The sequence below is a fragment of the Diceros bicornis genome, chromosome 13 (assembly GCF_020826845.1).
Source record: "Diceros bicornis minor isolate mBicDic1 chromosome 13, mDicBic1.mat.cur, whole genome shotgun sequence".
Classification (NCBI taxonomy): Eukaryota; Metazoa; Chordata; class Mammalia; order Perissodactyla; family Rhinocerotidae; genus Diceros; species Diceros bicornis.
In genome coordinates, this window is record NC_080752.1 from 42182108 (window position 1) to 42207985 (window position 25878).

General features: G+C 54.9%; 1 protein-coding gene across 7 annotated transcripts; it reads right to left on the reverse strand.

The window, feature by feature from the left end:
- Positions 1 to 661: 661 nt before the first annotated feature.
- UBXN11 (UBX domain protein 11) lies at positions 662 to 24591 on the reverse strand. 7 transcript variants are annotated; one of them, XM_058553312.1, is made up of 14 exons: positions 19346 to 22732; positions 18545 to 18573; positions 17806 to 17904; positions 15217 to 15317; positions 14686 to 14740; positions 14145 to 14221; positions 11562 to 11688; positions 4172 to 4383; positions 3803 to 3880; positions 2716 to 2833; positions 2488 to 2591; positions 1167 to 1240; positions 943 to 1083; positions 662 to 861 (listed from the first exon to the last, which is right to left on the reverse strand). In XM_058553312.1, the coding sequence occupies exons 1-14, from the start codon at positions 19414 to 19416 to the stop codon at positions 681 to 683; spliced, it is 1467 nt and encodes a 488-aa protein (XP_058409295.1). In that variant the 5' UTR covers positions 19417 to 22732; the 3' UTR covers positions 662 to 680. The 7 variants fall into 7 exon arrangements, with proteins under 7 accessions (XP_058409295.1, XP_058409294.1, XP_058409293.1 ...); XM_058553311.1 differs by having other exon boundaries at positions 662 to 1083; positions 15250 to 15317; positions 19346 to 24591; XM_058553310.1 differs by having other exon boundaries at positions 662 to 1083; positions 19346 to 24590.
- Positions 24592 to 25878: the final 1287 nt, after the last annotated feature.

The window sequence follows — 25878 nt, forward strand, 5'->3', positions numbered from 1 at the left end:
GACCTGTCCCCTGTGTGGCATCTGTGTGTGTGATAGTGCATGTGTGTGATTATATGTCTGGTACACACGTATCTGTGTAGACCAGTGGTTTCTGGCAACAGTGTGGGTGGGTCACCCTCCAGTTCACATGCATGTGATGGTGTCCATGCCACGCCCATGCCTTGGTGTGGACTGCACATTTGCATGCTTGTCCGTAATGTGGCTGTGCCATGTGGCTGCCTGCCTGTGTTCTAGCAGATTGGCTAAGTGTGGGTGTGTCATGGGAGTGGGTACACAGCTGCAGTCCTGCCAGTTTGGGGACAGTGGCTTTGTGCATAGTGTTGAGGAAGTGTCCCCACGTGCTTGTGGTTCTGTGTATCTGCACACAGGGATCTGCTAGCTGCACACTTGCACTCATGAGGCTCTGCTACCCCAGCTGAGGCTGAGCTGGGGCCCACCTTCCCTCCACTAGACTGCCTTCCCTCCATTGGATCTGCTTAGCCCTTCTGGGGAGGAGGAGGAACCTAGAGGACAAAGACCCAGCGTCAGGCCCGCCAGCTGGGGATCGAGTTACGGAGGGGCGGGTCGGCACCGCCCCCTCCCCTAGCCCAACTGGGCCCCAGCCTTCCCTGGCGCCTAGCTGGGCTGCTCCGCCAAGACAGAGTCACGGAGCAGCCAGTGTCCGTGTTGGGGCGGGCGCTTTATTTGGAGCAGGGGCCAGGGTCTGGGCCTGGGCCAGGGGCGGGCGGTGGGGCCCGGGGCGCCCGCAGCAGCAGCGCTGCGTTGGGTACCAGGCCTGCAGACTGCAGTGTGAGTGTGTCGTCGTGGTAGACGGTGGGTGGGAACGCACTGAAGATCTCGAAAGTGGTGGCGTCCACGGCCCTGGGGGACCAGGCAGAATGGATCAGGCCGGTTCGTGGGGCCAGAGCCCCCCATGTGGCCGCCAGCCTGCCCCATGCCCACCTGGCCTGTGCGAGCAGGGCACGCACGTCGCCAACAGTGTCCTCGGGCCGCATCATCAGCAGGAAGGCCTGTTCGCCATTCTCAGACTTGATGCGCAGCATGGAGAGCGGGGGCGCTGGTGAGTCGGGTGACTCTTGGCTCCTGCGGGTCCAGAGGCCATCAGTGCTCACCCCCACCCCCATGGCCCAACCCCCTGAGTCCTCACCTCTCCATTCTGCCCTCACCTCTGATGCTCAGCAGCCAAGGCAGGTGTCTCCACCACGATTTCCTGGATCCGGGCAGGCAATGGGCAGCAGTTCTGGAAGGCATCGATGGAGAGTGGACAGAGCCCTGGGCCCTGCCAGAGTCACACCCTTCCCCCCAGCCCTTAGAGGGGACTTATCCCTGACCAGGAATGGATGAGACCAGTGAGCCAAAGGAGGAGGGTGTGTTCTGTGTAAACTGGGGCCCAAGGAGAGAAAATGAAGGGAAGCTTTGGGAGGTGGCCGCATTATTCCCCCCAAGAAGCCTTGAGGTCCCTCAGTCTAGTGGGGGAGACAGAACCCCATACAGACATGACCAAGCCGGATGCCTAACAGCATGAGTCAGGGAAGGCTTCTCTGGGGAAATGACACCTGAGCTGTGACTAAGAGATGAGAAGGAGTCCTTAGAAATGGAATTGGGGGGATAGTCCAGACAGCATGGGCAAAGATCCCCAGGTCACGGAAGGCTTCCAAGAAAAGGTGATACATTTGAGAAAGTGTCTGCAGTTCATGTGGCTGAAGCTGGAAATCAGGTTGGACTGGAAGAAAGAAAAGGTTAGAGGTGGGAAGAGGACCAGCAACAGATGACAGCCTTGGGTGCCGAGATAAGAGCTTGGCCTCACCCAAGAACCACTGGAGGGTTTCAACAGGGAAGAGCCAAGATCCAATTTACATTTTCAAAAGAGCACAGAGGCTGCTGGCGGAGGATGGCTGGCGGGGCAGGAGTGGAGGCGGGAGGCCAGTGAGGGGCCCCTGCAGCTGTCTGGGAGAGATGCTCTGGAGCCTAGGCTAGGGTGGTGGGCAGAGAAGGGATAGAGTCAGGAGAAGTTCTGGGGATCAACAGATCAGATAGGACTTGGCAATGTAGGGTGAAACGTGCAGAGTCCTGGGAAACTGAGGTTTGGTACCTTTCACAGGGAGAAGCAGCAAGATGGGGAGTGAGAATGATGAGTTCTGGGAGGGCCAGGAAGGGGTATCCAGGACTGAACTGGATATTTTGGTCTGGATCTCCAGGGGTTGGCCTGGGACTTGGGCTCGCCTCTGGCCTAGACTCTGACTTACCCCCTCTTACAGCCACACCCCTGCCAACCCGGCTACTCTCTGGGTCCCAGTCCAGAGCCCTCATCAGCTCGACTGTTTCCAGGAGGCAGTGGAACAGCTCTGAGGGACTCATCTCTCCATCCAGGCCCTCCTCAGGGGCCCTCAAGCCTGAGCCTCCAGATATGCCACTGCGCTGGTAGGCTGGGCCAGGGTAGATGGTAAAGCCCCCCAAGAAGGCTGGGGGAGCTAGGGCTATCCTTACCTGCAGGGTGTCCCGGATGGGGCCCCGGATATCAATCACCTCGCCTTGCCGGATCACAAACTTGGGGAGCCTGTTCAGAAACTTCTCGACGGTCATCCTGGAGCCTGCAGGGAGGGCAGTGGAAGCCTTGGCCTGGGGAGGGACTGTGAGTGATGGTGGAGGAGGCCACCTGGAGCTTGTCCTGCATAGCACCCCCACCACCTAGCTCAGCCTCAGGGCTAAGCTCACCTGGGTGCTCCATCCTGTCCGAGGGCTTGCGAATCCTCTGCCAGCTCACCACACGGCCCTCACCTGGGAATGGGTCCAGCCCATTCTCTGGGTAGATCTGATTGCGCAGGTCACTCACCTGGCAAGAAGGAAGGGCGACAGCAGCGGGCCCAGCTCTTCAGCCCTGGGCTCCACCCCCACCCCTGCTTGCCCAAACAGAGGCTCCAGGAATAGGCCCAAGGGATGGTCTCATGCAATCCCAATTTTACAGATGAGGAAACTGAGGCTCTGGGAGAGAGCAGAACAACTACAGTTCATGCTGCTATTGCCCACTTGGGCCCTGCTCTTGCCGCAGGCACCCCTCATCATGCCAGCTGGAGCCACTGTACTAACATCCTCCTCAGGGAGCCCCTCTCAGGAGCCGACAGGGAGGGGAGGGATGAGGGTGTTAGGAGAAGCAAAGCCCATCTTGGCATGGACTGCCTCAAACACCTCCAGTCATGACTCATGCTATTTTCCAAGCTGCCGTGGCACACACTCCCTCACGTGCCCTCAGTGGGGAACTGACGCACCCTACTCTGGAACGCTGCCTCATGTACTCCCATCACAGTATGCTCATCTCCCCTCCCACCCCCCAGCAGGGGACTGGCTCCATCTCATGTCCTTTAGTCCTAACATTTGCCCCCATGGCACTGCCTTCCACTTCAACCAGATGGCTTCAGGAGCCTCTGGGGGAAGCCGGGCCACTTTTGCATAGACTCCTCGGGGACCCCAGGCTGTCAAGGTGTCCTGAATGCTGGGGAGGAGGGGCAGTGGTCCCACATGGCTGAAGGCTGTGCCTTCAGATTACCAGCAGGTGGCGCTGCCTGCTGCTCAGCCACAGGCCATCACCACTGCTGATGTGGCAACTGTGGCCACAGCAGTCTCCCCACTCCCTTGCCAGCCTGGCTTCAGGTTCACCCTCCTCCCGAGGTCATCAGACAGGGGTCCCCAGAGGTGGGGCAGTGGCTTCCCGCCTCAGACTGAATGAAGCCTGGGGAAGCTGTTTATCCCCACCCCCTCCAAAATCCCACATACGGAGTAGGTGGTTTGAGGAGCAGCCCGTCACCTTGAAGGGGACCCCATCAGGGTACAGCCGCTGGAGCTCTGAGGGGAAGAAGCCATCCAATATATCTCGGAGGCAGCGCTGCAGGGGGAGAGGAAGGGTGAGGCCCGGCTGGACCTGTGCAGTGCTCCCCACCCTGTTTCCTGTCTGCATGGCAGGCCCTGGGCCCTGGCACAGTCTGGAAATATTGAAAGCCCCAGGACTTGGGTAGGGGTACTTCTGCAAGTTGCACATGAGCCTGGGTGCCCGTGGAGGGCAGGCTGGGCCAGGGGTGAGCTGGGACCCACTATCTCCAACTAATGGTGAACAGGGGTGGGGCCCCAGAGTGGCCTGAGTGTGTACTGGCCTGTCTCCCCTGTCCCCCACTCCTACCTGTGTGGAGGGATCATAGAAGGGCCGGAAGGGCCCATCGAACATCATGATGCCATTCCGGTAGAGCTTCAGTGGGATGGGCTCAAGGTCACGGAGCTGTACTCCGCTGGGCAGTGGAGTTACCTGGGTGTCACCATCTACCAGCTCACTGAGATCCTTCAGGCTGGCCAGAAGCCTGTCAAAGTCCACCTCGGGGGGCACCAATGAATCCCCTGGCAAAGAGGATAGACACCCATAAGCCTCTCTTCATGCCCTAGCAGCCCTGGCTTCCACGGCCCCTCTCATGCTGGGCAGTGGCCTTAGCATCTCCTTAAGTGACCACCTGGAGAGGAAGGACAACTAATACTAGGTAATAACAACAGCGATCTTTTATGGAGCACTCACTTTGTGCTAGGGGTTTAATATCCACTATCCCATTCTCTCTTCATACCAGCCCTATGCTGCAGGGGCTACAATCAGCCCCATGTTTCAGATGAGGAAGCTGAGGCTTAGAGAAGGTTAATGGCTTGTCTAGGGATGCAGTCAATGGCAGGAGCAGGATCTAATCCCAGGTCTGTCTGTGTCAGGCACTGGCTTAGCAGCTGAAAAGCACAGTGCAGAGCTCCCAGCTCTAGATCAAGCCTGTCTGGTTCTAATCCCAGCTCCTCCACCTCTACCTGTGTGACCTTCGTCAAGTCATTTAATGCTCTGCCTCACAGCATTCTCTTCCAGAGGATAATAGTGTCTGCCTCCCAGGATGGCTGTAAGGGTCCAAGAAGATGACCATGTAAGGGCCAGCTGGGAACAAGCACTCTGTCCATGTTAGTTATTGTTACCAACTCTACCTTGCACAAATAGACCTCAGGCCAACCCAGAGGCTGTGAGGTGGGGGTTATTTATCTTCATTTTACACACGAGGAAACAGGCCCACAGAGATGACAAATGACTTGCCCCAGGCCACTCGGCAAGTTAGAGGAGGGGCTGACTAGAGTCTGTTTTCCATCCAACTGCACCCTCAGGAGAGGGAGGCTGGGGTAGGGACAGATGGCTATTAGGGAGGATGTCGGGACAGCTGCTGGATAGAACAGATATGGAGCAGATCTTGGGTTGTGCAACTATTTCTGGGTCACAGACCCCTTTGAGAAGCTGACAGAAGCTCTGGCTTCCTCTTCTGTAAAATGTGTTGCACATGTAACTGTGCATGAGCTTCAGGGGGTGCAGAGGGGGTGGGAGGCAGCCATGACAGATGCCAGAACAGAAAGGGTAGAGGGCAGGTGGGATGCTGGTGGGGGATAGGGCAGGCGTCTGTTCTCAGTTCTTGAAGGGACCTGGCCCCCAAGTAAGTCATCTGCTAGGGTGTAACCCCACAAAACACCAGTGACTTTCTTGGCCTTCTTAGAAGCTGTTTTTCACCAGGACAGCCAGGCTGCTGCAGGATGTGAGTCAGGACTCTGAGGACCCAATTGTTTCCCCGACACTGGTGCAGAGGCTGCACTAAGTACAGATGTGGGTGGCCCTGTTTCCTGTTGTCTTTGCAGCTGCTGAAACAGTAGGCACCAGCTGGCTTTCCCCTCGCCCCTACATGTCCTACTGTTGTAGGGGCTGCACCTGCCCCCACCTCCTCCTGGGGTCCCTTGGAGTCCCCGAGATTCCCAAGAAAAACTCACAGAACATCCTGGGCATCCCTGGTATGACAAGACACTGTTTTTCTCTAACTACTTTCAGAAAACATTGGTAAACCTAAAAATAACAAGAGAAAAGCTCTCATCTCCTTCATCACCCGCCCCCTCCCTACGTTGCCACAGGTGGGGAAAGTGAGGCCTAGAAAGGTCGGATGACTTGGCCCCAGTCAGCTGCACCACGCAGAACCAGGAGGACCACTCAGATACGCTGACTGCTAATCCAGCTGCCTCCTGGGGCCAGGGCTTGTTCAGGGAGCTGACGGGCATGGGGTGGTCCACAGGAGAAGGGGCAGGCGGAAGCCCAGGGGAGGATGCCAAAAAACAAAGAGAGGGAAAAGAGAAGTTTGCAGAGAAAATCAGCCCAGAAGGCTCTCAGCCAGTGGGGCTAGGGCATGGAGAAGTGAATGCAGGGTAGGCCGGGCAGGTACAGGATGCAGCGGAGTGGAGGTGAGACAAGGGGCCCAGGAGAAGAAACCGCAGCTCTGGGCAAACGAGAGCTGAGAGAACAAGGCAGGAAGAGCCTGGTATCGCCACCACACAGCAAGGAGTGCTCAACAGAAGCCTGGCCCAGTGCAGCCAGGTCCCACGGGGTGAGGCAGGTCAGAGGTCAAGCAACGCATTGCTCTCTGAGTGGCAGCTTTCCTTTCGATGGAGTGGGCAGATAACAGGAAACTTCATCCCACCCGCAGGGTCCAGCAGTGAACTGACTGTAATGACACACGTAGACTACCACTCCCATTTTACAGAAGAGGAAATTGGGCCTTGTAAAGTGACATGCCCCAGGTCACGCAGCTTGCAGAGCCCAGGCGACTCTAGGCCTCAGTTCTCAGTGACCATGCAGGCTGCCTCTCAGCGTTGGTTCTTCGGACACTGCTCACTGGCATCCCTTTCCAAGGAGGGGTGCTGTGCAGGGAGATCATCTCTGAGGCCTCATCGAACTTTGAGAGCCTGTGATTTTATTAAAAAGGGGAGTAGTAGGGCCGGCCCCGTGGTTTAGCAGTTAAGTGCGTGCGCTCCGCTTCTGGCGGCCCGAGTTCGGATCCCGGGCGCACACCGACACACCGCTTCTCCGGCCATGCTGAGGCCGCGTCCCACATACAGCAACTAGAAGGATGTGCAACTATGACATATAACTATCTACTGGGGCTTTGGGGGAAAGAAAAAAAAGGGAGGAGGATTGGCAATAGATGTTAGCTCAGAGCCGGTCTTCCTCAGCAAAAAGAGGAGGATTAGCATGGATGTTAGCTCAGGGTTGATCTTCCTCACACACAAAAAAAGGGGGAGTAGGGAGGCATGGAGATCAGGTCTAAGCTACTTGGCCCAACTCCTGAGACCCTCAGAACCTGGGCTCCCCAGCCTCCCCTCAATATGCTCCGCCCTTCATGCTCTGCAGCCACACTGCCAGGGCTACTGCTTTCAAGCTGTGTGACTCTGGGGAAGTAGGCCGACCTCTCTGGGCCTCGGCTTCCTCTTCTATAAAATGAGGACAATAACAGTCTCCACTTCACAGGGTTGCTGTGAGGCTCAGAGTAAGTGCCTGGCAGATAGTGGCTGTTGTTGTCACGAACACCTCACGTTCTTGCTCATCACTGGGCTCTCACCTCCTCTGAGAGGCCTTGCCAGGAGCCCCCCTCCCTGAGGTTGGGCCCCTGTTCCTCTTGGGCTCCTGGAGCCTTTGGGCCCATTCCCTTGGCCCTTGTCACAGGCTGTTGTCATTTTCTGTTTGCTTGTCTTTCCAACCACACTGGCTACTCCTTGAATGCAGGCTAGAGCATCCAGCATGTACTGGACCCATCCCTCCATCCCGCAATCCACCAAATATGTCTGGAGCACCCATGCTCCGTGAGGCCCTGAGAACCACGGCTGTGCCCATGCCAGGGGTCCTGCCCTCCTCAGGCTCATACCTGAGCAAAGGAGACAGGGTGACAAACAGTGACAATGGTATGTGGTAAGTGCCACTGTAGGGGCTGCGGAGCCCAGAAGAGGGCCAGACCCTGCCACTATCAGCAGATGAGTGGTGGGCCTGCCCCGGGCCGGGAGGACCACCTGTGGCTGCAAAACACCAAGGTAGTGCCTGAGGTGTCCCAGCACGCCCGTCCCCACCACTTCAGGCAAAGGCCGTTGAACAGGAAATAGACCCACTATTTCCACACACCTGCAAACCAGACCCTGCTCTGGGGACTTGACCTATATTCACTCTGCTCCTCAGAGGAGGCACGAGGAGAAAACAGGCCCTGAGTCTGGTCACTGCCAGGGCCACAACCAACTCTCTGGCCCCTGCTGTTCAGCATCATGCCGCCGGTCCCCACCTCATGCTGTGCAGAGGATTGACCCAACATGCTCTGACTGTCCAGGCCTGGGCACCACCCGCCAATCATGTGCATGTGCACATGCCCTGGCCTATGGGCCAAGCACTGTGCTGGGCACTCTGGGGCATAACAGGGGCTAAGCAACAATGGCTCATGGTCACTGACCCTCTACCACCGTCAGCCCACAAGAACACTCCACGGGCACTATGGCATTCGGTGCTCTCAGCGGCCCAGGGCTCAATCACACCATCTCCTCATTTCACAGACGAGGACTTGGACTCAGAGAGGTGAAGCGGTTTGCCCATGAAGGGTCTGATCTGACCCAGGCCCCCGCTCCTCAGCCAGAGCCTTTGATGCTCTCACTCTAACACAGAGCCTCTTCCCACACACCGGGGGGGGGGGGGGGGTGTCTCACACACACGGGGGGGGGGGGGGGGGGGGGCGGGGACAGCTGCATGGCAGCCCAGCACCTGGCACGCAGCAGGCACTTCACACCCATTGGCTGAAGCAGGTCGGTTTGAGCTGAGCTTCAAAGGAGGGGCGGAAAGGGGGCAAAGCACTTCAGGGGCCACAGCACAGGCCTGAGGGAGGGGTAGGGGAGTGAGGAGCCCAGCCCACCTGGGGTCTAGGCCAGGCCAGCTCCAGGGGCTCAAGGGTGGCCCAGGGAGAAAGGAAGCCGGCTACAGCCCACGGTGTCAGCATGGCTTCCTGAGTGGGGTGGGGGAAGAGCCTCCCACCCGGATGCCGGAGCCTGGGGCTTGGGAAGTAGGGTGGTGGGAGGGGGGGTGCTGGCAGGGGGAGGAGGAGATGTAGTTGGAGGGCAGGAACTCGATGAGGCATGAGGGGAGTGAGGAGCTCAGAGGGGGACAAACAATGGGGAGTGAGGAGTTGACCAGAGCTCTCAGCCCTGAGGCTCTACACCTGGCCCCTTGGTGGTGTGACCAGAGCAGGACTGTCCCTTTCATGTCTCCGCATACCCTGAAGCACCTGGCACCCATCCTGTTTGATGCTCAATATACTGGTGGGGAGGGGCCGATGATCCAGCCTGAGGCCAAGCCCTTGCAAGGCCTCCCCTCCACGAGCCCCCTTCATGGGCGCCACTGACCTCTTCCCTAAGGCAAGAGTCCCAGGCTCTAGAACATTTGGATCAGCCCCAGTTTGGCCCAATACAGATGCCCTGGCTCACCCATCCACTGGCCTGCAGGGAGTGGTATCCAACAGAGGGAAAGCCAGAGAAAGAGCCAGAGCATCACGGCCAGCAAGAGGCCGGCTTTGTGGACCCAAGGGCCCTTGGGGAGGAGCAGGCTGGCACCTGTGACAAGGCAGTGGGGAGGGGGTGGGGAGGAGCCAGGACAGAGGGGAGTCCCAGGAGGAAAAGCTGCTAGAAATGAAAAACATGTTGTTTATCTGGCAGAAGAGCTAAATTGAGGCCCCCTCAGGTTGAAGAATCAAAAAGCAAAAGGGTTGCACAGAGAGTGCGCGGCCAGGGCCTCTCATGAGGGCCTTTAGCTTCAGAGCTGGCCTACTTGGAGCATAAACAGCACGGAGCAGAATGGGTCTGCTCTCTTTTTCAGGGGAAGCGGGTAGGAATCCACAGAGCCAGGTCTGGAAACCAGCTATCTGGTCTGACACCCTCCACAAAGGAGCAGGAAAGCCCCGCCCCGGCGAGGAGGAAGGCTGCCCTCCAACAAGTTGGCAGGGCCATGTGAGGCCTGAGCCCAGCTCACCATGGCAGGGGCTGCGGGTACAGTGCTGGCAGGCCTCTGGCCCTGGACCCCAGAAACAGCCATTCTTACAGCTCTGGCAGTCGCCTGCCAGAGCCTCGCCTCTCAAGCAGGCGGGGGTCCCTAGAGAACTCTTCCTACAGCACTCCACCCACGGCTCACTTAGTGCAATTAAGCTGTTGGCATGCCCAGGCCTGCATCGTTCTGGGCAGCAGGGCCATGTCCCCACTGCCTCCCCGGCATGGCCCGGTGCCACACAGCTTCCCAGCTTTGCCGTGTCCCAAATGGACTCAGCATCTTCCCCCACAGCCGTGCTCCCTAGGGTCATCCCTAACACTCCTCCCGTCTGCTCCCTTCTGTACTATCAGTCCCCAAGGCCACAGATTCCACCTCCCAAATCTCTCTACTCTGCCCCTTTTCACCATCCCCCCCTGTACCACCCTCGTGCTGGATGTCATCTCATCTGCCTGGATGACTGTAACCACCTCCCAAAAGGGGCCTTAAGTCTTGCCCCCCTCACTCAACAGTCTTCAGACTTCTTAAGTGCCTCAGTTTACCCATCTGTAAAGTGGAATAACCCCTGGCCTACGTCAAGGCTATTTACGAAAATACTTTGAAAACTGCAAACGTTGCACAAATGCAAAGTGATGTTTTTAGAACAAGCGGTGAAGAAGCTGTGCCCTGAGGTGGAGGAGGATCTGGCCAAAGCTCAGGCTTGAATAGGAAGTAGAACTTGCAAGTTTTGAGTCTGGCTTTTTACTCAATAGGAAACCTATGAAATCAAGAGAGTGTGGTCATCTTCCAAATAGTTCCCTTGGGAGCCGTGCTCATGTTCCCATGAGACCGCCACTGCCTTCTGACTACGGAAAACAATAAGAGTTCGAACTTGTTGACTCGCTGACATGCAGGGTCACTGCTAGGTGCTCTATGTCTAACCCCCTCACTCCTCGTAACTCTGCGAGGAGGAGTATGCCCCCATCTATTGATGAGGAAGTGGAAGCTCTGAGAACGAAGTCACATGCCAAGTCACACCTGGAACAGGCGGTGGAGTGGGGATGAGGACCCAGGCTGGCCCCGCTCCAGAGCCTGGAGAAGTACCTTCTGGGTGACAACTTCCATTCTTTGAAGAGAATAGACCTGGCTTTCAGACATGGCCAGTTCTATGGCCCCGAATCTATGGGGCACATCCCTACATATGAGCAGTCGAGTTAAAAGCACAAAGTGGGGGAGTCCCACAGAAGCAGGCAGACTTCAGTGGTCTGGCTCATAAACGGACCTGGAGAGAGAGTCTAAAGAGGCAGCTGAGCCCTGGAACTGAGGGGCAGCTTCCAAAGCAGAGGGACAGCTTTTAAAGGCAACGGCTTTTGGATGGATGACGTTTTGTAATTTTGTAAACTATGGTGCCTGAGGCAAATGAGGTCTTGTTACCTCTTGTATCTCTGGGTCTCTGGAGCAAGCAGAGAGTCTGAGGTGAGACCAGAAGAAGAAAGTGGTGGCAGGTTAGATGGTCAGTGATGGAGGCCAAGGTCTTTCCTTCCTGCCGCTATGTCAGGGGCAAGGTGTGGGTCGTCTCAAGGCACCTTGTGCTTAGAGGGAAGGGCAGGAATGAGATGGCCTCTGGACGGCTGCTGGCCGACAGGAAGCTGTGGGAGAATTCCCTTTGTAGGAAGGGCCAGGGACAGACCCCCAACTCTACCTGGCTTCCAGAACTTCTTGGCTGTCATCCAGTCCTGCTTGCCATCCTCTGAGTCTATCTTGTCCTCCGAGTCCTCCTGGTCCACGTGTTCACCCACCCACTGCAGGCCGTAGTCACCGAGGAACCGCTGCGGGGAGAGAAGGGGGAGATGCCAGGGGACCATGAGCTCAGCCCCCTCCCAGGGAAAAGGTGACATCAGCCCAGTCCCCAGCCTCAGGCCTCAGCACCCAGAGCCGACTGGGCAGAGAGGATGGGCCCGGGGATCTCGGCCACTTCCTGTCTGTGACCTTGGAAAGCCACTTCACCTCCTAGAGCCTCAGGTGCCTCCTGGTAAAATGGAGATGACAGCGCCTGCCCCATAAGCTTGTGAGGAGGACTCAGTAAGGTACTGCACATCAAGTACTTAGCATAGTGCCTGGCACAAGTAAGGCAGCCATTATGGCGGTAGGGACCCATGTGGGTCTGGCCTGAGTATGAGGGGCAGGAACACCCAGCTCTGCAGGACGGAGAGGACGTGGCCACCCACACACAGCCTCCCTAGAGCTGGGCCTCACATCCCCTTGGCCACAGGAAAACTTCTGAGTAGTCTACACTTCCTGTTGCTGCTTCCTCAGTTCTCTCTCCTCAACCCACTTCAACCAGGCCTCCATCCACAACTCACTGAAACTGCCCATGTGCAGCCACCAACAGCCTGCCCAGCGCCAAACCCAGTGGGGACACTTCTGTCTTCATCTCTTACAAAACATTTTGTCCTTTTCAGTTTCAAATTGCCAACCGTCTAACGGGCATCTCAAAATAAACAGCCATGACTCCCTGCCCCCACCTCCAAACCTTTTCCCCTCCAGGTCTTCCAGTCTCAGTCAACAGCACCCCCTCCACCCGGGCCTCAGCCACGGCCCATTCCCCTCTCTGCCAGGCCAGGATTCACAAGGCCTGCAGGCGCTGCCTCCAAAGCAGGCTCCAATCCATCCACTCTGCTCCATCTCCTCTGCCGCCACCCTCCTTCAAGCCACGGTCACTCCCTCTTGGACAACTCAAACTGCGCTTCTACGTGCCTTCCCCCCCGTCAACCCCTCTAACTGAAACCTTCCTGCGGTCTCCCATTCTCCAGGAACAGAATCCAACGCCACACGAGGGGTGATGGGCGAGCCCCCACCACGCGGTCCCTGCGGCTTCTTCAGCCTCTTCTCGCTCTCCCCCTTGCTCCCACAGCCACCCGCCACAAGCCAAGTTTACATGGGAAAGTGAAGCCTTTCATCTCTTCAGCCTGGATCCTTTCCCTGGTCCTCTCCTCATCCTCTAGCTTTCTTGCCCAATGTTGCCCTGCAGAATGGCCCAATTCCCAATTAGTTTTTATTGTGTCACCCATTTAAATAGTTCATGTACTCTCTGTTCTTGTGTATCTTCCTGTGTACTTATGTCTCTGTCCCCTCCAGACTGTCAGCCCCACGAGGACAGGGACCACGTCCACATCCCAATGCCTGGCAGTGTGCCTGGCACACAGGAGATACTTTGTACGAGTTTTAATGAAGCAATAAATGTGTGAACGTGGCAGCCGTGAGGCCCTCTGCCCTGAGGCTCTGGGACGCTGCTCTCACCTCCTGTGGCAGCTGCTCAGAAAAGCCCCACGGGCTGCCAGCATTCCCCACAGGCAGCTCAGGGGGCAGCTGTGTTTACCCTCAGCCCCAGGTATGAGCAGGCCCAGGTGGGAAGGGCCCTCAGCTCTAGCTGCGGCTTGTGGGGTTTGCTTCTCTGGTCTTCAATTAGGTTGGGGCTCTGCCTCAGCTCTGAACGGAGAGGGAGAGGTTAGAGCCCAGGAAGAGCCTCTGGCGGGGCCCGTGAGGGAGTGGGGGCACTGAGGAAGCATGCTTGCCCAGGACCCCGCTTTGGGTGTAGGGTCCCTCTAGTTCAAGCCTTGCTGCATGGATGGGTGAGTGAGTGGGGGTAACAAAGATGACACTGGGTGAGTGAGATGCCACTTTCAGAGGCAAGGGATGGCCAGGGCCAACTCAGTAAACACGTACGGCCAGGCGCCGGGCTAGGTCCTGGGCACGCAGCCATGAGCAGGAGAAGGTAACCGCCCTCCCCCCCCCGTGGCGTTCACAGTCCCCCAGGGGAAGAGAGATGAGGCACTAAGAAAACACAGGACGAAACCCTGCCCTGTCAGAGGTAAGGGAGGCCCCCCGGGGAAGGGGCCCCACCTCAATTTGAGACTGAGGATGAGTGACAACCCGGCAGGGTAAGGTGGAAAAAAATATTTCAGGCAGAGGGAACAGCATGGGCCAAGGTCCTGAGGTGGGAAAGAGGTCGATGTAGTCAAAGAACCAGAGGCAGGTCCCGGTGGCTGGAGGGGAGAGTAGTTCAAGGTGAGACTGAAGAGGTAGGCAGGGGCTAGCCCAGGCCAGAAAGGAGGAGTGTGCTCCGGCACGGGACACCTCCCTGGCTCTTTCAACTCTGGGTTAGTCCTGAGTAGGGAACACAGGGCAGGGCCCTTGTGTGGGATGTGTGGCGAGGGGGCCCAGAGAAGTAGGCTCTGACCAAGTTCCTGAGGGGCAGGGAGCCCTTGGCCGCTGCCTCTCTCACCTCCATCTCCCCGACCTGCCGCTGCAGCTGCGTGCACATCGTCTCCAGCTCCTCCTGCCGCTGCAGGGTCGCCTCACCTTCAGGGAGAGACTGGGAGGGGTTCCGCTGCCCCAGAAGGAGGCTGCCAGGCTCCCTCTGGCCTTGACCAGCGCTCTGCTCTGAGGATCATCTGGAGAAGCTGCCCCTTGAGAACTCGAGGGATCCCCTGAAAACTGCCTCTGGGCCTCATCCCCTGACCTTGAGAAGGGATGTCCTGACTGACTCTCAGGAGGCCACCACACTCCCAGAGCGAGGCTCCCGAGGGGGCGGTGTCTCCTCCACACTTTCAAAGGTGCACCCTGTGCTCAGGGCTGGGCTATGTCTGCACTCAGGGGACTCAGTCCCACATAGGAGGGACCGTCTGGGTATGTCACTGCCCTTCTCTGGGCTCAGCTACCACAGGACTCAGCTTGATGCTCTTGGAGCCCTGATGCCCCAGGGATCATCAGCCCAGGGGAGGTGCAACAGGAGGGCCAATCAGCCCGCCGAGAGAGCCTCTTACCTTGGTGCTCCTGGAAGGTCTGCATCAATTCCTCCAGGGCCCGTATCTTCCGATCCTGTGGCAACAAGACATGTAGGGGAGGCAGGCCTGGTGGTTCCCAGAGCCCCAGGGAGCCCCTTCCAGATGGGAAGATCCAGAATTTTTGCCTCTGTGGGTCACTGGGGAGCTTAAAGCCCCTGCCCCTGCCACCATTTGGTAAAGCCATGGCTCCCGCACCTCAAATGACCCTTGTGGTTCCACTGAGGTGGAGGGAAGATGTGGAGCACACTTGAGTGCCCCAATACTCAGCAGCCACTGCTGCAACCCGGCCTTGCTCAGCTGTGGAGAAGACTCCTAGTCTGTCTACTCAGGCCCCAAGGACCCAGATCAGTCCAGGACCACACCTGGCCCTCAAACTGGGTGGTTCAGTGGGGGAGATGGTTCTAGAACCCATCCACCCTGGCCTACTGCAGTAGTAGCCTCACTGGCCTCCCCAGCCCGGGCCCCTCCACCCCTCAGACTGGACCCTGGCCCTTCCCCCCAGGGTCCCACCTTGGACAGTATCTCATCAGTCTGGGCCTTCACCTGCTGCTCCAGATCCCGCAACCTCTTCGTCATGGTGGCCATCAGTTCCGAGTCGTGGAATACAGGGACTGCCAACCAGACAAAGTTCTAGAGCTCTGGCCTAGAGCTGAGGCTGAGGTGTAGGGGTCCAGGGGAAGGGGAAAGGGATCCCCAAGAGCGGAAATAAGAGTAATAACAACAACTGCCACTTAGATAATAGGGACTGTCCTAAATACTTTTGCTATCTCAACTTATGCAGTCCTTACACTGTGCCTCTGAGGAAACGAACTGCTTTAGGAAGCTGAGGCACAGAGAGATTCAGTCATTTGTCCAAGGTGTACGAGTAAGGGGTATGAGATAGGGGTCACATAACCTCGAAGCACTGTCCAAAAGTTCACCCTCAGTTGAATCAAGCCTCTAAATCTCACCCCTCGTTTATAGGAAATACAGCGGATGGAGGAACAAGTTAAGCAACACCCAGGGCAAACAAGCAGACAAATCGACAATGTGGGACGTTCTGCGGGACGGTGGCCTGGACTCTTCAAAAAGTCAGTGTCATGTTTTAAAAAGGTAGGGACACTGTCCTACATAACAATCAAAGGCAGTGCACAACCCTCGATTAGAACCTGGATCAGGGAAAAAAAAGAGCTCTAAGAGATATTTTGGCAGACTGGAGAAATGTGAATGCAGAAGAGCTACTAGAGAGTATTACTGAACCATTCATGTGCTAGGGTGTGGTAACTGTATTGTGGCCATGTATTTCCTTATTCTCAGAAGGTGCACATAGAAGTATTTAGAGGTAAAATGTCACGATATCTGCAATTGACTTCTACACGTTCATCCAAAAAACCCATTGACATTCATCCATACGTGTCTAGGGACAGAGAGAAAGCAATTGTGGCAAAATGTCACTATTTGCTGAATGTAGATGGAGGACTTACGGTGTTCACTGTACTATTATTTCAACTTTTCTGTATGCTGGAAATTTTTCAAAATAAAAAGTTTGAGAAAAGGAAACATGAGAGAGACACAGGAAGCAACAGGCTCTCTTCTTCCCCTGGTGTTGCCCCTTCTATGTGCAACGCTGGAACTGCAGCTGCCATTGTGCAACCACGTGGGGCTGCCATGCCAAGGTGGCTCAGTGGAAAGATGGAGAACCCTGAACTTTTGATGATGTCTTTGAGCCACTGTATTAACAACCCTGAAGCTGCCTCCTCAGGACTTCTTGGTATGTGGGCAGTAAGTCCTCCTAAATGCTCGTGCTAGGCGAGGAAGGGTTTTCTTTGACTGGTAGTCTAAAGCTTAACGGATATAGAGACATTTGGGGACTGTCAGCACATAGAGTGTGGATGAGCTCACTGAGGGAGAGTGAAGGGAGAGAGGAAAAGCCACACAGGAGGAACAACTCACTGAAAAGCTGAGAGGAAGAGGAGGAACTAACACTGAGCACCAAGGGGAAAGAACCTGAGAGGAGGAAGACATCTGGGAGAGCAGTGTCATGGTGACCAAGAGGCTGGGGTGATCTGAGAAGAGGGGAACAGTGAACCATGTGGAATGCTGCTGCGCGAAGACAGATAGGACACACATGTCCTTTGTGACCATGGTGGGAACAGACACGCTGAGAGTGGGTGAGGAGCGAATGGCAGGGGAGAGGTAGAGAGAGCATGTGGACAGCTCTTTAAGGAGAGGAGCTGGTTGTTGTGGTGACTACTGAAAGTGTCCCCAGCTGGGGTGAAGGAGATCCTGGCTTTCTGACTGAATGACTGAGAGGCCAGGCTCTTTCTGCCTCCTTTTCCACCTCAATTCCCCTACCTGTAAAGTGGCGAGGTGTCTGGTAGAGGATCGCCTCATGGAATCCTTACCTCAACATCTGGCCTAGGTGTTCCCATTCCCACTTCACAGAGCAGGAAATGGAGGCAGAGGCAGGAAGTCGCTTACCCAAGATATCACAGCTAGTGGAAAATTCTCACCTCATCCCCAGCTCCTCCGGACTCCCAGCTCAGACTCTGACCCTGCCCAGCACTCCACACAGCTCGTCCTGCCCATCCAGGCCTCCCCTTTGCCCAGGGCTGCTCAATCCCACCTCCTCTGGGAAGCCGCCCCAATGAGCCCCATCCTACTTCAGGCACATCGATGACTGCAGTGTCACCACAGCCCTTTGGGGTTGGTGTGGGCCAGGCAAGAGGGTTATCCAGGGGACTTCGGGCCTTGCCCAGAGCCCTGCAGAAGCAGATTTCTGGAGGCTGAGATCCACTCTCAGGCCCTGAATCCCAGACCCACTGACATCACACTGGATAGTGACTCCAGCTGGGTCCACTCCAGAGGCTCCAGCCACAAACTGGCCCGGGTCTTGACCAGATTTCCTGAGCTAAGGGTGGGGCCCACGTGGCTTTATGCCAAACCAAGCCCCAGACAGGTCTGGGGGTGCAGGCACACGGCCGCAGTCAGCCAGCAGTGGGAGCAGCTGCCTCAGCCACAGCAGGCGAGAGCAGGCGCCATGCCTCTCTGGACCTCACCCCTTCTCTGGGGCCCTCTCCTTCAGCTGGGGACTCAGACTTCCTCGGGCCCTGCTCTCACCTTGCCTACTCACAGGGGCACCTACGTTGCCATAGCAGGAAGGAACAGAGATCCTTTCTTCCGAGCCATGTCCGTCATTCACCATGTCCACCTCATCTTCTGCAGACAGGGATGCCCAAGTCACCGCTCTGGGGCTAAGGCCCAGAGGAAACTGGGGTCCCGGGCCTCAAGGAATTTTGGCATATGTACTCTGTCCCCCCAAGCATATGAGGATAGAAAACTTGGGATGTTGGGGAGCAAGGATCCAACCAGAACAGGTCTCTTCTTGGAGTTCTCCCAGCCTGGCTCCGGAGGGCCCTGAGTGGCCAATGGCAGCACCACGATGGGGGCAAGAGTGGGGCTGGGATGCAAAGAGTGGAGCCGGCAGGAGTCAGGGCAGCGATGTGAGGACAGGGAGAAAAGGCTGAAATGGGCTGAGGAGGCTGTCAGGGGAAGGAGAGTGGGTCTGGCCCCTCATGGGTTCTCAGCACCCACTGGCCAACCCCACAGCGGGTGGAGGGATTCAAATGTTAGTGATGACATCTCTGCTAAGGGCATGGGGCCTCCAAATCGGAGAACTGCCAGGAGGAAGCCTTGTCCTCAGGGAGGGGTGGGGAGCTGTAGATAACATTGTAGTCGGGCAGCTGCTCTGGCTGGCAGGGGTGTTCATCATGCTCTTTCTCTCCATCTGCCCACCCAACCGCAAGGAGACCCTGCAGATGGGAGGTGAGGAGGACACGAGGGCAGAGCCCACACTTACCACCTCCGTAGATTTTTATCCCTCGCCTCCTGGGAACCCGGGCAGGAAGGAGAAGGAAGATAGACAAGTTAGGACTCCCTGGAATGTCACTGGAGGAGAGGCTCTGGGCACCAAGCCCCCAGCAGAGCCTAAAGGAGATGGAAGCTGGGCCTCTGCCTTCTGAGGACGTCTACCTGGAATCCCATCCCGGCACTGGGCGAGCCAAGGGACAAGCTTTGGGGTGTCTGACTCCTCCCAATGGTGAAAGGTGGGGAAGAGCTGAAGGGCAGAGTCTTGGGGGGACAAAAGTCCCCACGCCCAAGAGGCCAGCCCCAGCTCTGTTTTGAAATGGTCGTGGGACCCCAGGCCTGTCGCTTAACCTTTCTGGATCCCCTTGGCCTTCAGATGACTCAAAGTGCTGTTCAGAAGAGCAAGGAGAGAGGTAAAAAATGCTTTTGAAAAGATGAAAGTGCTAGACAGATGTAAAGGATTCCCTTTACTGAGAACACAGCATGTGGCCTGGCCCGGAACAGGTGCACCGTCAGTGTCTGCAGAATTGACACATGAACCGTAGTAGAAAGACGGATGCTGAGCCACTCCTACAGGGCCCATTCCTTACTAGAGGCACAACCCAGTGCACGCTTACACACAACGACGAGCCCCCCAGGAGAAGATATAAAGAGAAAGCTACGGTGGTCAGGGAAAGCTCCGTAACTCCTTAGTGTTTTCTCCAAGCCACTAGGAGTCATTCTTCTAGTCCATGGGAGGGGCCCGGAGGAGGCAGGGCCCGGATACAAAGACCTCATGAGGCTGGCTCCTTACCCTGGATTCACAGGCTCCGACTGCAGAGGCACTCTCCGGGTCTTGCCAAGGGAGGCCAAAGGGGAGCTCATAGTTCTACTTCTAGATTCTAGCTGTCAGGAACTCCCTGAGAAGAAAGAAGTCAGCCCTCGAGAACACTCCCTCATGACCAAGAAGTGGCCTGAAACTTCTTCTTCCCTGGCTACTTTTGCCAGGAGGGAGCACTGTCCAGGGAGCAGCAGCCCTCACTTCTTCCCACTGCCCCTGCAGAAGTTTCTGGAGGCAGCTTGGCCTCAGGATCCCTGTGCTTGCTGTCTGCCTGCTCCTCTGGATTTCCAGCTTTCTGCTCCAATCCTGGAGGCCTCTGGCCTGGTAGTGCTTGGGAAAGGGTGATGCAGGGGTGGAGTGGGGGGAAGGAGGGGTGCAGAAATGGGCCAGAGCCTGAAACTTCCCCCAAACTTAGAGCCCAGGTACAAGACTACCCAGGTGGCCTGGGGCTTTTGTTCATATATCAAGGAGCTGGTCAACACAAAGCCCAGGGGTCCCCTCCTCTCCTACCAGAACCCAGGTGCCACCCCCAACATCTCAGAGCCAGAGAGGGGCAACCCAGAGGCAGGACTCGACCAAGACTTGGTCCGCATGGTAGGGAGGTCAAGAGCCAGGCTCTGGACAGGTTCTGCCATCCACCAGTATAACCCGTGCCTCAGTTTCCTTTGGTGTAAAATGAGGATGGTAAGATACCAGCCAGGCAGGGTTACCCAGGGGACTCGGAGAGAACACTCATGAAGCACCTAGCCCAGTGCCACCTTCAGAGGAAGCACTTAAAAATGTGACTTGTGGCTTTTGTTGTTATTGGCACATGGAGGGCACTCATCAATGTTGGTCTCCCTCCCTTCCCTCTTCCTTCTGGAAAGATGAATGCACAGCAGGGATTTAATTAAAGGCCATACTCTATTCAGTGAATTAAGTATCTTATGTGGCTAATATCTAGAAATCCTAGAACCAAAGGACCTCCATCAGGGCCTGAGTCAAGTCTTTTGTTCACCTTGGAAATGTGTGGCACTGGCCTCCACCCTGGCTGGAGCTGCCCAGCAAGGGGACCAGTGCCGCCTGGAGGCAGCCTCCTGTCTTCATTGTGGAGGTTGGGACTCATGCCTGGCCCCTTCCTCATGAGGAGCCCTCCAAGGACCAGGCCCAGAGTTTCCTCGCCGCCCACCATCCAGCCTCCCACATCTGCCCCCAGCCTGCCCTTGCCCCTGCCGTCTGGTCTAGGCATCCTCACAGTTTGTGTGGCCAAGTGTGACAGCCCCTCGTGGTTCCCAGTGTCTACATGCTGCCAGAGGAACCTTCTTAAACACAAAGCTGACATGTCATTTCCCTGCTAAAAGCTCCCAATTGCTCCTTCTCACCCACAGGAAAAAGAATTCAAAATTCCTTAACACGGATCATCTGGTCCCTGCCTGTGTCTCCTGACCTCACCCTCCAGCGCCCCTCCTCCTCCACATGAGCCACTCTGAACTGCCAGCTTGGCCTCAAATGCACCAGGCCTTTGCGCAAGTGGCTCCCGGCCTGGAACCCCCTCCTGGAACCGTCTCCCCACTCCTAACCGCACCCTTCCCTTGGCTAGGTTAACTCCTTTTTTTTTTTGTTCCTTCTTTATTTGTTCTTTAGTTATATTTTAACTTTTTACTACAAAATTATTATAGATTCACAAGAAATTAGGAAAATAGTCCAGAGAGGTCCTGTATATCCTTCACCCAGTTTCCCCCAATAGTTATGTTTTTATATGAGTGTCCTTCTATGCCATTTCATCCCCTGTATGGATTCCACGTAACCACCACTGCAGTCAAGATACAAAACTAGGCGCCGGCCCAGTGGCACAAGTGGTTAAGTGCATGCGCTCCTCTGCGGCGGCCCGGGGTTTGAAGGCCCAGATCCCAGGCGTGCACCGTCGCACCACTTGTCAGGCCATGCTGTGGTGGCATCCCATATAAAGTAGAGGAAGATGGGCACGGATGTTAGCTCAGGGCCGATCTTCCTCACCAAAAAAAAAAAAAAAAAGATACAAAACTATTCCATCACCACAAAGATCCCCCTCATGTTACTCCTTTGTAGTCACACCCATCCTCCTCCTCCAGCATCCCTAACCCCTGGCAACCACTACTCTGTTTTCCATCTCTTATATTTTTCTTACTTCAAGAATGTTATATAAATGGAATCATACAGTATGTGAACTTCCTTTTTAAAACAAGTTTTATTGAGATATAGTTCACATACTTAAAGCTTTTAAATGTACTATTCAATGGTTTTTAGTATATTCACACAGTTGTGAAACCATCACCACAATCAATCTTAGAATGTTTTCATCACACTAAAAAAACCCTAGGGAGTGTGCTTTTAGTGGCTAGAACTGTCTTGGATGAACTCCCACCGGACCTAATTATCCTTTCCTTCTCCAGAGGATTCTCATCACCATCTCATCACCATTCTCACGACCTCTCAAAAGAAACTGGTCATAAACACAGAAATTAACAAGTGTTGGCGAGGATGTGGGGAAATTGGAACATTTGTTGGAATGCAAAATGGTGCAGCTGCTACGGAAAAGAGTCTAGCAGTATCAAAAGATTAAACAGAGTTACATTATGGCCCAGCAATTCCACTCCTAGGTATATACCCAAGAGAAATGAAAACTTATGTCTACACAAAAACTTGTATACAGTTCATAGCAGCATTATTCATATTAGCCAAAAAGTAGAAACAACCCAAATGTCCATCAACCAATGAATGGACAAACAAATGTAGTATATATCATTACAATGGAATATTATTTAGCAATAAAAAAGAAATGAAATACATGCTACAATGTGAATGGACCTTGAAAACATTATGCTAAGGGAAAAAAGTCAGTCACAAAAGACCATTGTTATGATTTCATTTATATAAAGTGTCCAGAATGGGCAAATCTATACAGACAAAGTAGATCAGTGGTTGCCTAGGGCTGGGGGCAGCTGGTGGGTAGATGGGGGTAATTGCTAAAGGGTACAGGGTTTCTTTTGAGGCTGATGAAAATGTTCTACAATTGATTGTGGTGATGGTAGTACAATTCTATGAATACACTAAAAACGACTGAAATTTACATTTTAAAGGGGTGAAGTATATGTATCTCAATAAAGCTATTATAGAAAAAAGAGGGCCGGCCCCGTGGCTTAGCGGTTAAGTGCGCGCGCTCCGCTGCTGGCGGCCTGGGTTCAGATCCCGGGCATGCACCGACGCACCGCTTCTCTGGCCATGCTGAGGCCGCGTCCCACATACAGCAACTAGAAGGATGTGCAGCTATGACATACAACTATGTACTGGGGCTTTGGGGGGAAAAAATAAATAAATAAAATTATAAAAAAAAAAAAAAGAAGAAAAAAGAAGGACCTGGTCCTCAAACCAAACCCAAAATCTTCCCTCAAAATAAGGTCTCCCCACATCCCTCTTCTTAATGGGACCCCATCACCTGAACACAATTTTTTTCTCTCCTTCCTTTTCTCTTAATCCCATCACTTACCAAACCCTGCAGGTTAAATTCTGCAGTGTCTCTCACACACAGCCCCTCCATTCCATACCCACTGTTGGCCATGCTAGGGGGGCTCTAACTGCCCTTCTTTGGTCCCCAACTGACTTCCCTGTTTCCAGTCTCAGTTCAGGCCAATCCAACACACTGGCCAGTCTCCAGATCAATTTTCCCACGGATTATAGGCGACCCCGAGACCCCTGGTGTATCTTCCCATCAGTCTGGGGACTTCTGAGCACAAGGCTGTCTCCTCCTCCCTCAGACCTGGGGGATCCTGAGGACACAGCCATGTCTACTCCCTACAATTTGGGGGCTTCCAGGGGAGGCCTGTGTCTTCTCCCTCAGGCCAGAGGTGCCTAAAGGTTAGACTCGAGCTTTGAGGAGAAAGCTGGATGCCTCTACATCTGTGGGACCCAAGTCAGGACTGTGCTTGACTGACTACTCGACCTATTGTCCCCTCCAGGCCCCAGTGCTCTCCAGCACCGACAGGGCCCGGCCGGCTGCACGCCTTCACTCCCTAAATCCCCAGCTGGAATGCTCATGGCACGGCTTCTGTCACCACCTAACCCCGCCCTGGGAGCCGCGTCGCCTCCTCCAGCCTCCACGCAAAGCCATGGTAGGAGGGGGCCCGAATCCGCTGCCAGGACGCGGGGGGCCTGCTGGAGGAGCTGGGCCGCGGGGCTCGCGAGTGCTCGGGGCTCTCGGGGCGAGGGTCGCAGCCTGCGTGGGGGACTCCTCAGGCAGAAAAGCCTTGGCCAGGACTCACCACGCAAGGCCACCCACCCGTCCCTCGGCGCCGCCATCTTGTTGTCACGCGGTTTCCCAGGCGACCAGGACCTGTGCGCTCCTCATTGGCTAATTCGGAGGGGTCCCTGAGCAACCAGCAGGCCGCGGAGGCGGGTACAGCCGTCCGTGCTCGAATTCTATTGGCCCACAGAGTCTAAACTCTTCGCGGGAGACTGCAAATCCCAGAATCCACCGCTCTGAGCCGACTCAGGGTCTGGAGATGGAGAGTTCATTCATACCACCCCCAGGCATAGAAAGCGAACCTGGGATTAGTTTCGTGAAGCTGCTAGAAGCCTCTGGACCTGAATATGTAATCCCGACGATGCCACTGTTTTGCTAAATTGATTTTGGGGGAAATTACTTCTAGAGTGGGGGGCCTCTTGGCCTCTTCTTGATTCCATCCTGGGGTGGAAATTTACTGCCTGACAATTATTGGACAGGCCCTGGAGTGGGAGGAGGAAGGTCCTGAACAAGGCTCTTTCTGGGCCTGTTTTCCCACCTGTAGGATGAGAAAGTAGACCCCAGGTCTGGAGTTAGATGGCTCTGGAAGTCTCTATTCCTGACAATGGACAGAGTCCACTTTGCTTTTAAAAAGATCATTTGCTGAAAGACCCTTGTCAGTTATGACCTGTTTGGGGTTCAAGAGTTTATTGGGTCCTAGGAGCTCAGGAGGGAAAGGTAAATAATAAAGGAGAGATGAAACTGAGGATGAAGGCGTTAAAATTTCCCTGGATTAGAATGAAACCGAACCTCTACCCACAAGGTTAACGTGAGAAACAAAGTAAACAAAGTTTCTGAGCTTGCCCTGCAGAACAGCAGGAGGACTGCTGATAAGAGAGTAGCTTGCTGACAGCCCTCAGCCTGAGTAAGCATCTCGCAGGAGCATTAAGTTAAAATGACATATTATAAACTTTAGACAGCACAGACTAAATATCCGCCACATGCAACACATAGAACCCCCTCCCCCCCGCCGCATTTGCACATGCGACCTATAAAGAAATATGAAAGACACTTGAGCCTGAGCAGAGGACTCTTAAAACTTCAGCCCCCAAGGCCACGTGTTCCCCTTTCCCACCTTGTTCTCACAATGTGCTTTGGAAAAAACCCTTACAACTGCACATAGGAAAGCTAATCTGTAACCAGTAGGAAAAAATCACTTGTTAGCAGAAAATTTATGTCCTCTGCCCAAACGGTTCCTGCTGTCCCAGATAAGGAAGTAACGGGTTTTCTTAGATTCCTCAGGAATATTGCACTCAGCAGATCTGCTAGGGAGAGGCCCCCAAGGGTATGTGGTCATCTGTCACCTGACACTCCCGAGCCCCCTCCTCAGCCCCATTTGCCTTATATAAGTCACTTCCAAATCAGTTCCCCTTTAAGATGATTTCTTCTGGATGATAGTCTGCCATCTTCTGACTTACTACCTCATCGCTTAAATAGTTTTCTCTCTCTCCACCCCTTTGCCTCTGGACAGATTGGCTTTTGTCTTGTGGTGAGCAGATGGAGCCCTTGCTCAGTAACAGAGAGAGGTCCTCTAAATCCAGGCATTCCTTCAGAATAAAAACCTGCCTCTCTCTCCCACCTTCCCCCTCTTCTCCATCCACATCACAGCTGCCTTGGATCAAGCCCTCACCACCTCTAGTTTAGCATGACATTTAGGGCCTTTGTATTATGAATCCTGCCCTCCACCCTTCTCAATGTTCCAGAAACTATCATGCTCTCTCCTATGTTCAGGCCTCTCCTTCCAGTGGGAACATCCTCCCCAAGCAGAATTACACTCTACATTCAAATAGCCCTGCTCCCATTATAGTATTTCTTATTCAGTTTTGTGATTATTTCAGTATGCATCTCCCTCTTGGACTATGAACTTCTCAGGGGAAGGGACCCTCACTCATTCATCTTGCCTGACACACAGTAGGTGTCAATAAATTGCCTGAAATGAAATAGATGAACAGATGGATGGACGGATGGATGAAAATTTACCTTCGAGTACTCTATGGTGCTATTGGATAACAGCCCTCTTTCATGGGGATGAAAGATGCAGGGCAGATCATACCACAATATGTGCAGCAATGCCCTTCCCCTCCCTCCATCCCTGCTGTATTCCATTCCATCATTGAGCTTAGGTACATATTGAACACTTTCCCTATGTGGGACTGTGCTAGGCCCTGGGGTCAGTCATCAAAGAACACTGTGAAACTGGGAAAGGGAG

What these genes read in the sequence shown, in the direction of transcription:
- UBXN11 (XM_058553310.1), bottom strand. Translation starts at nt 19,416, where the DNA reads ATGAGCTCCCCTTTGGCCTCCCTTGGCAAGACCCGGAGAGTGCCTCTG. An exon ending in CTGATGAGATACTGTCCAAG is followed by an intron (nt 14,741 to 15,216) that starts GTGGGACCCTGG and finishes TTGTTGCCACAG; the next exon opens with GATCGGAAGATACGGGCCCT. An exon ending in GGCAGGTCGGGGAGATGGAG is followed by an intron (nt 11,689 to 14,144) that starts GTGAGAGAGGCA and finishes CTCTCCCCGCAG; the next exon opens with CGGTTCCTCGGTGACTACGG.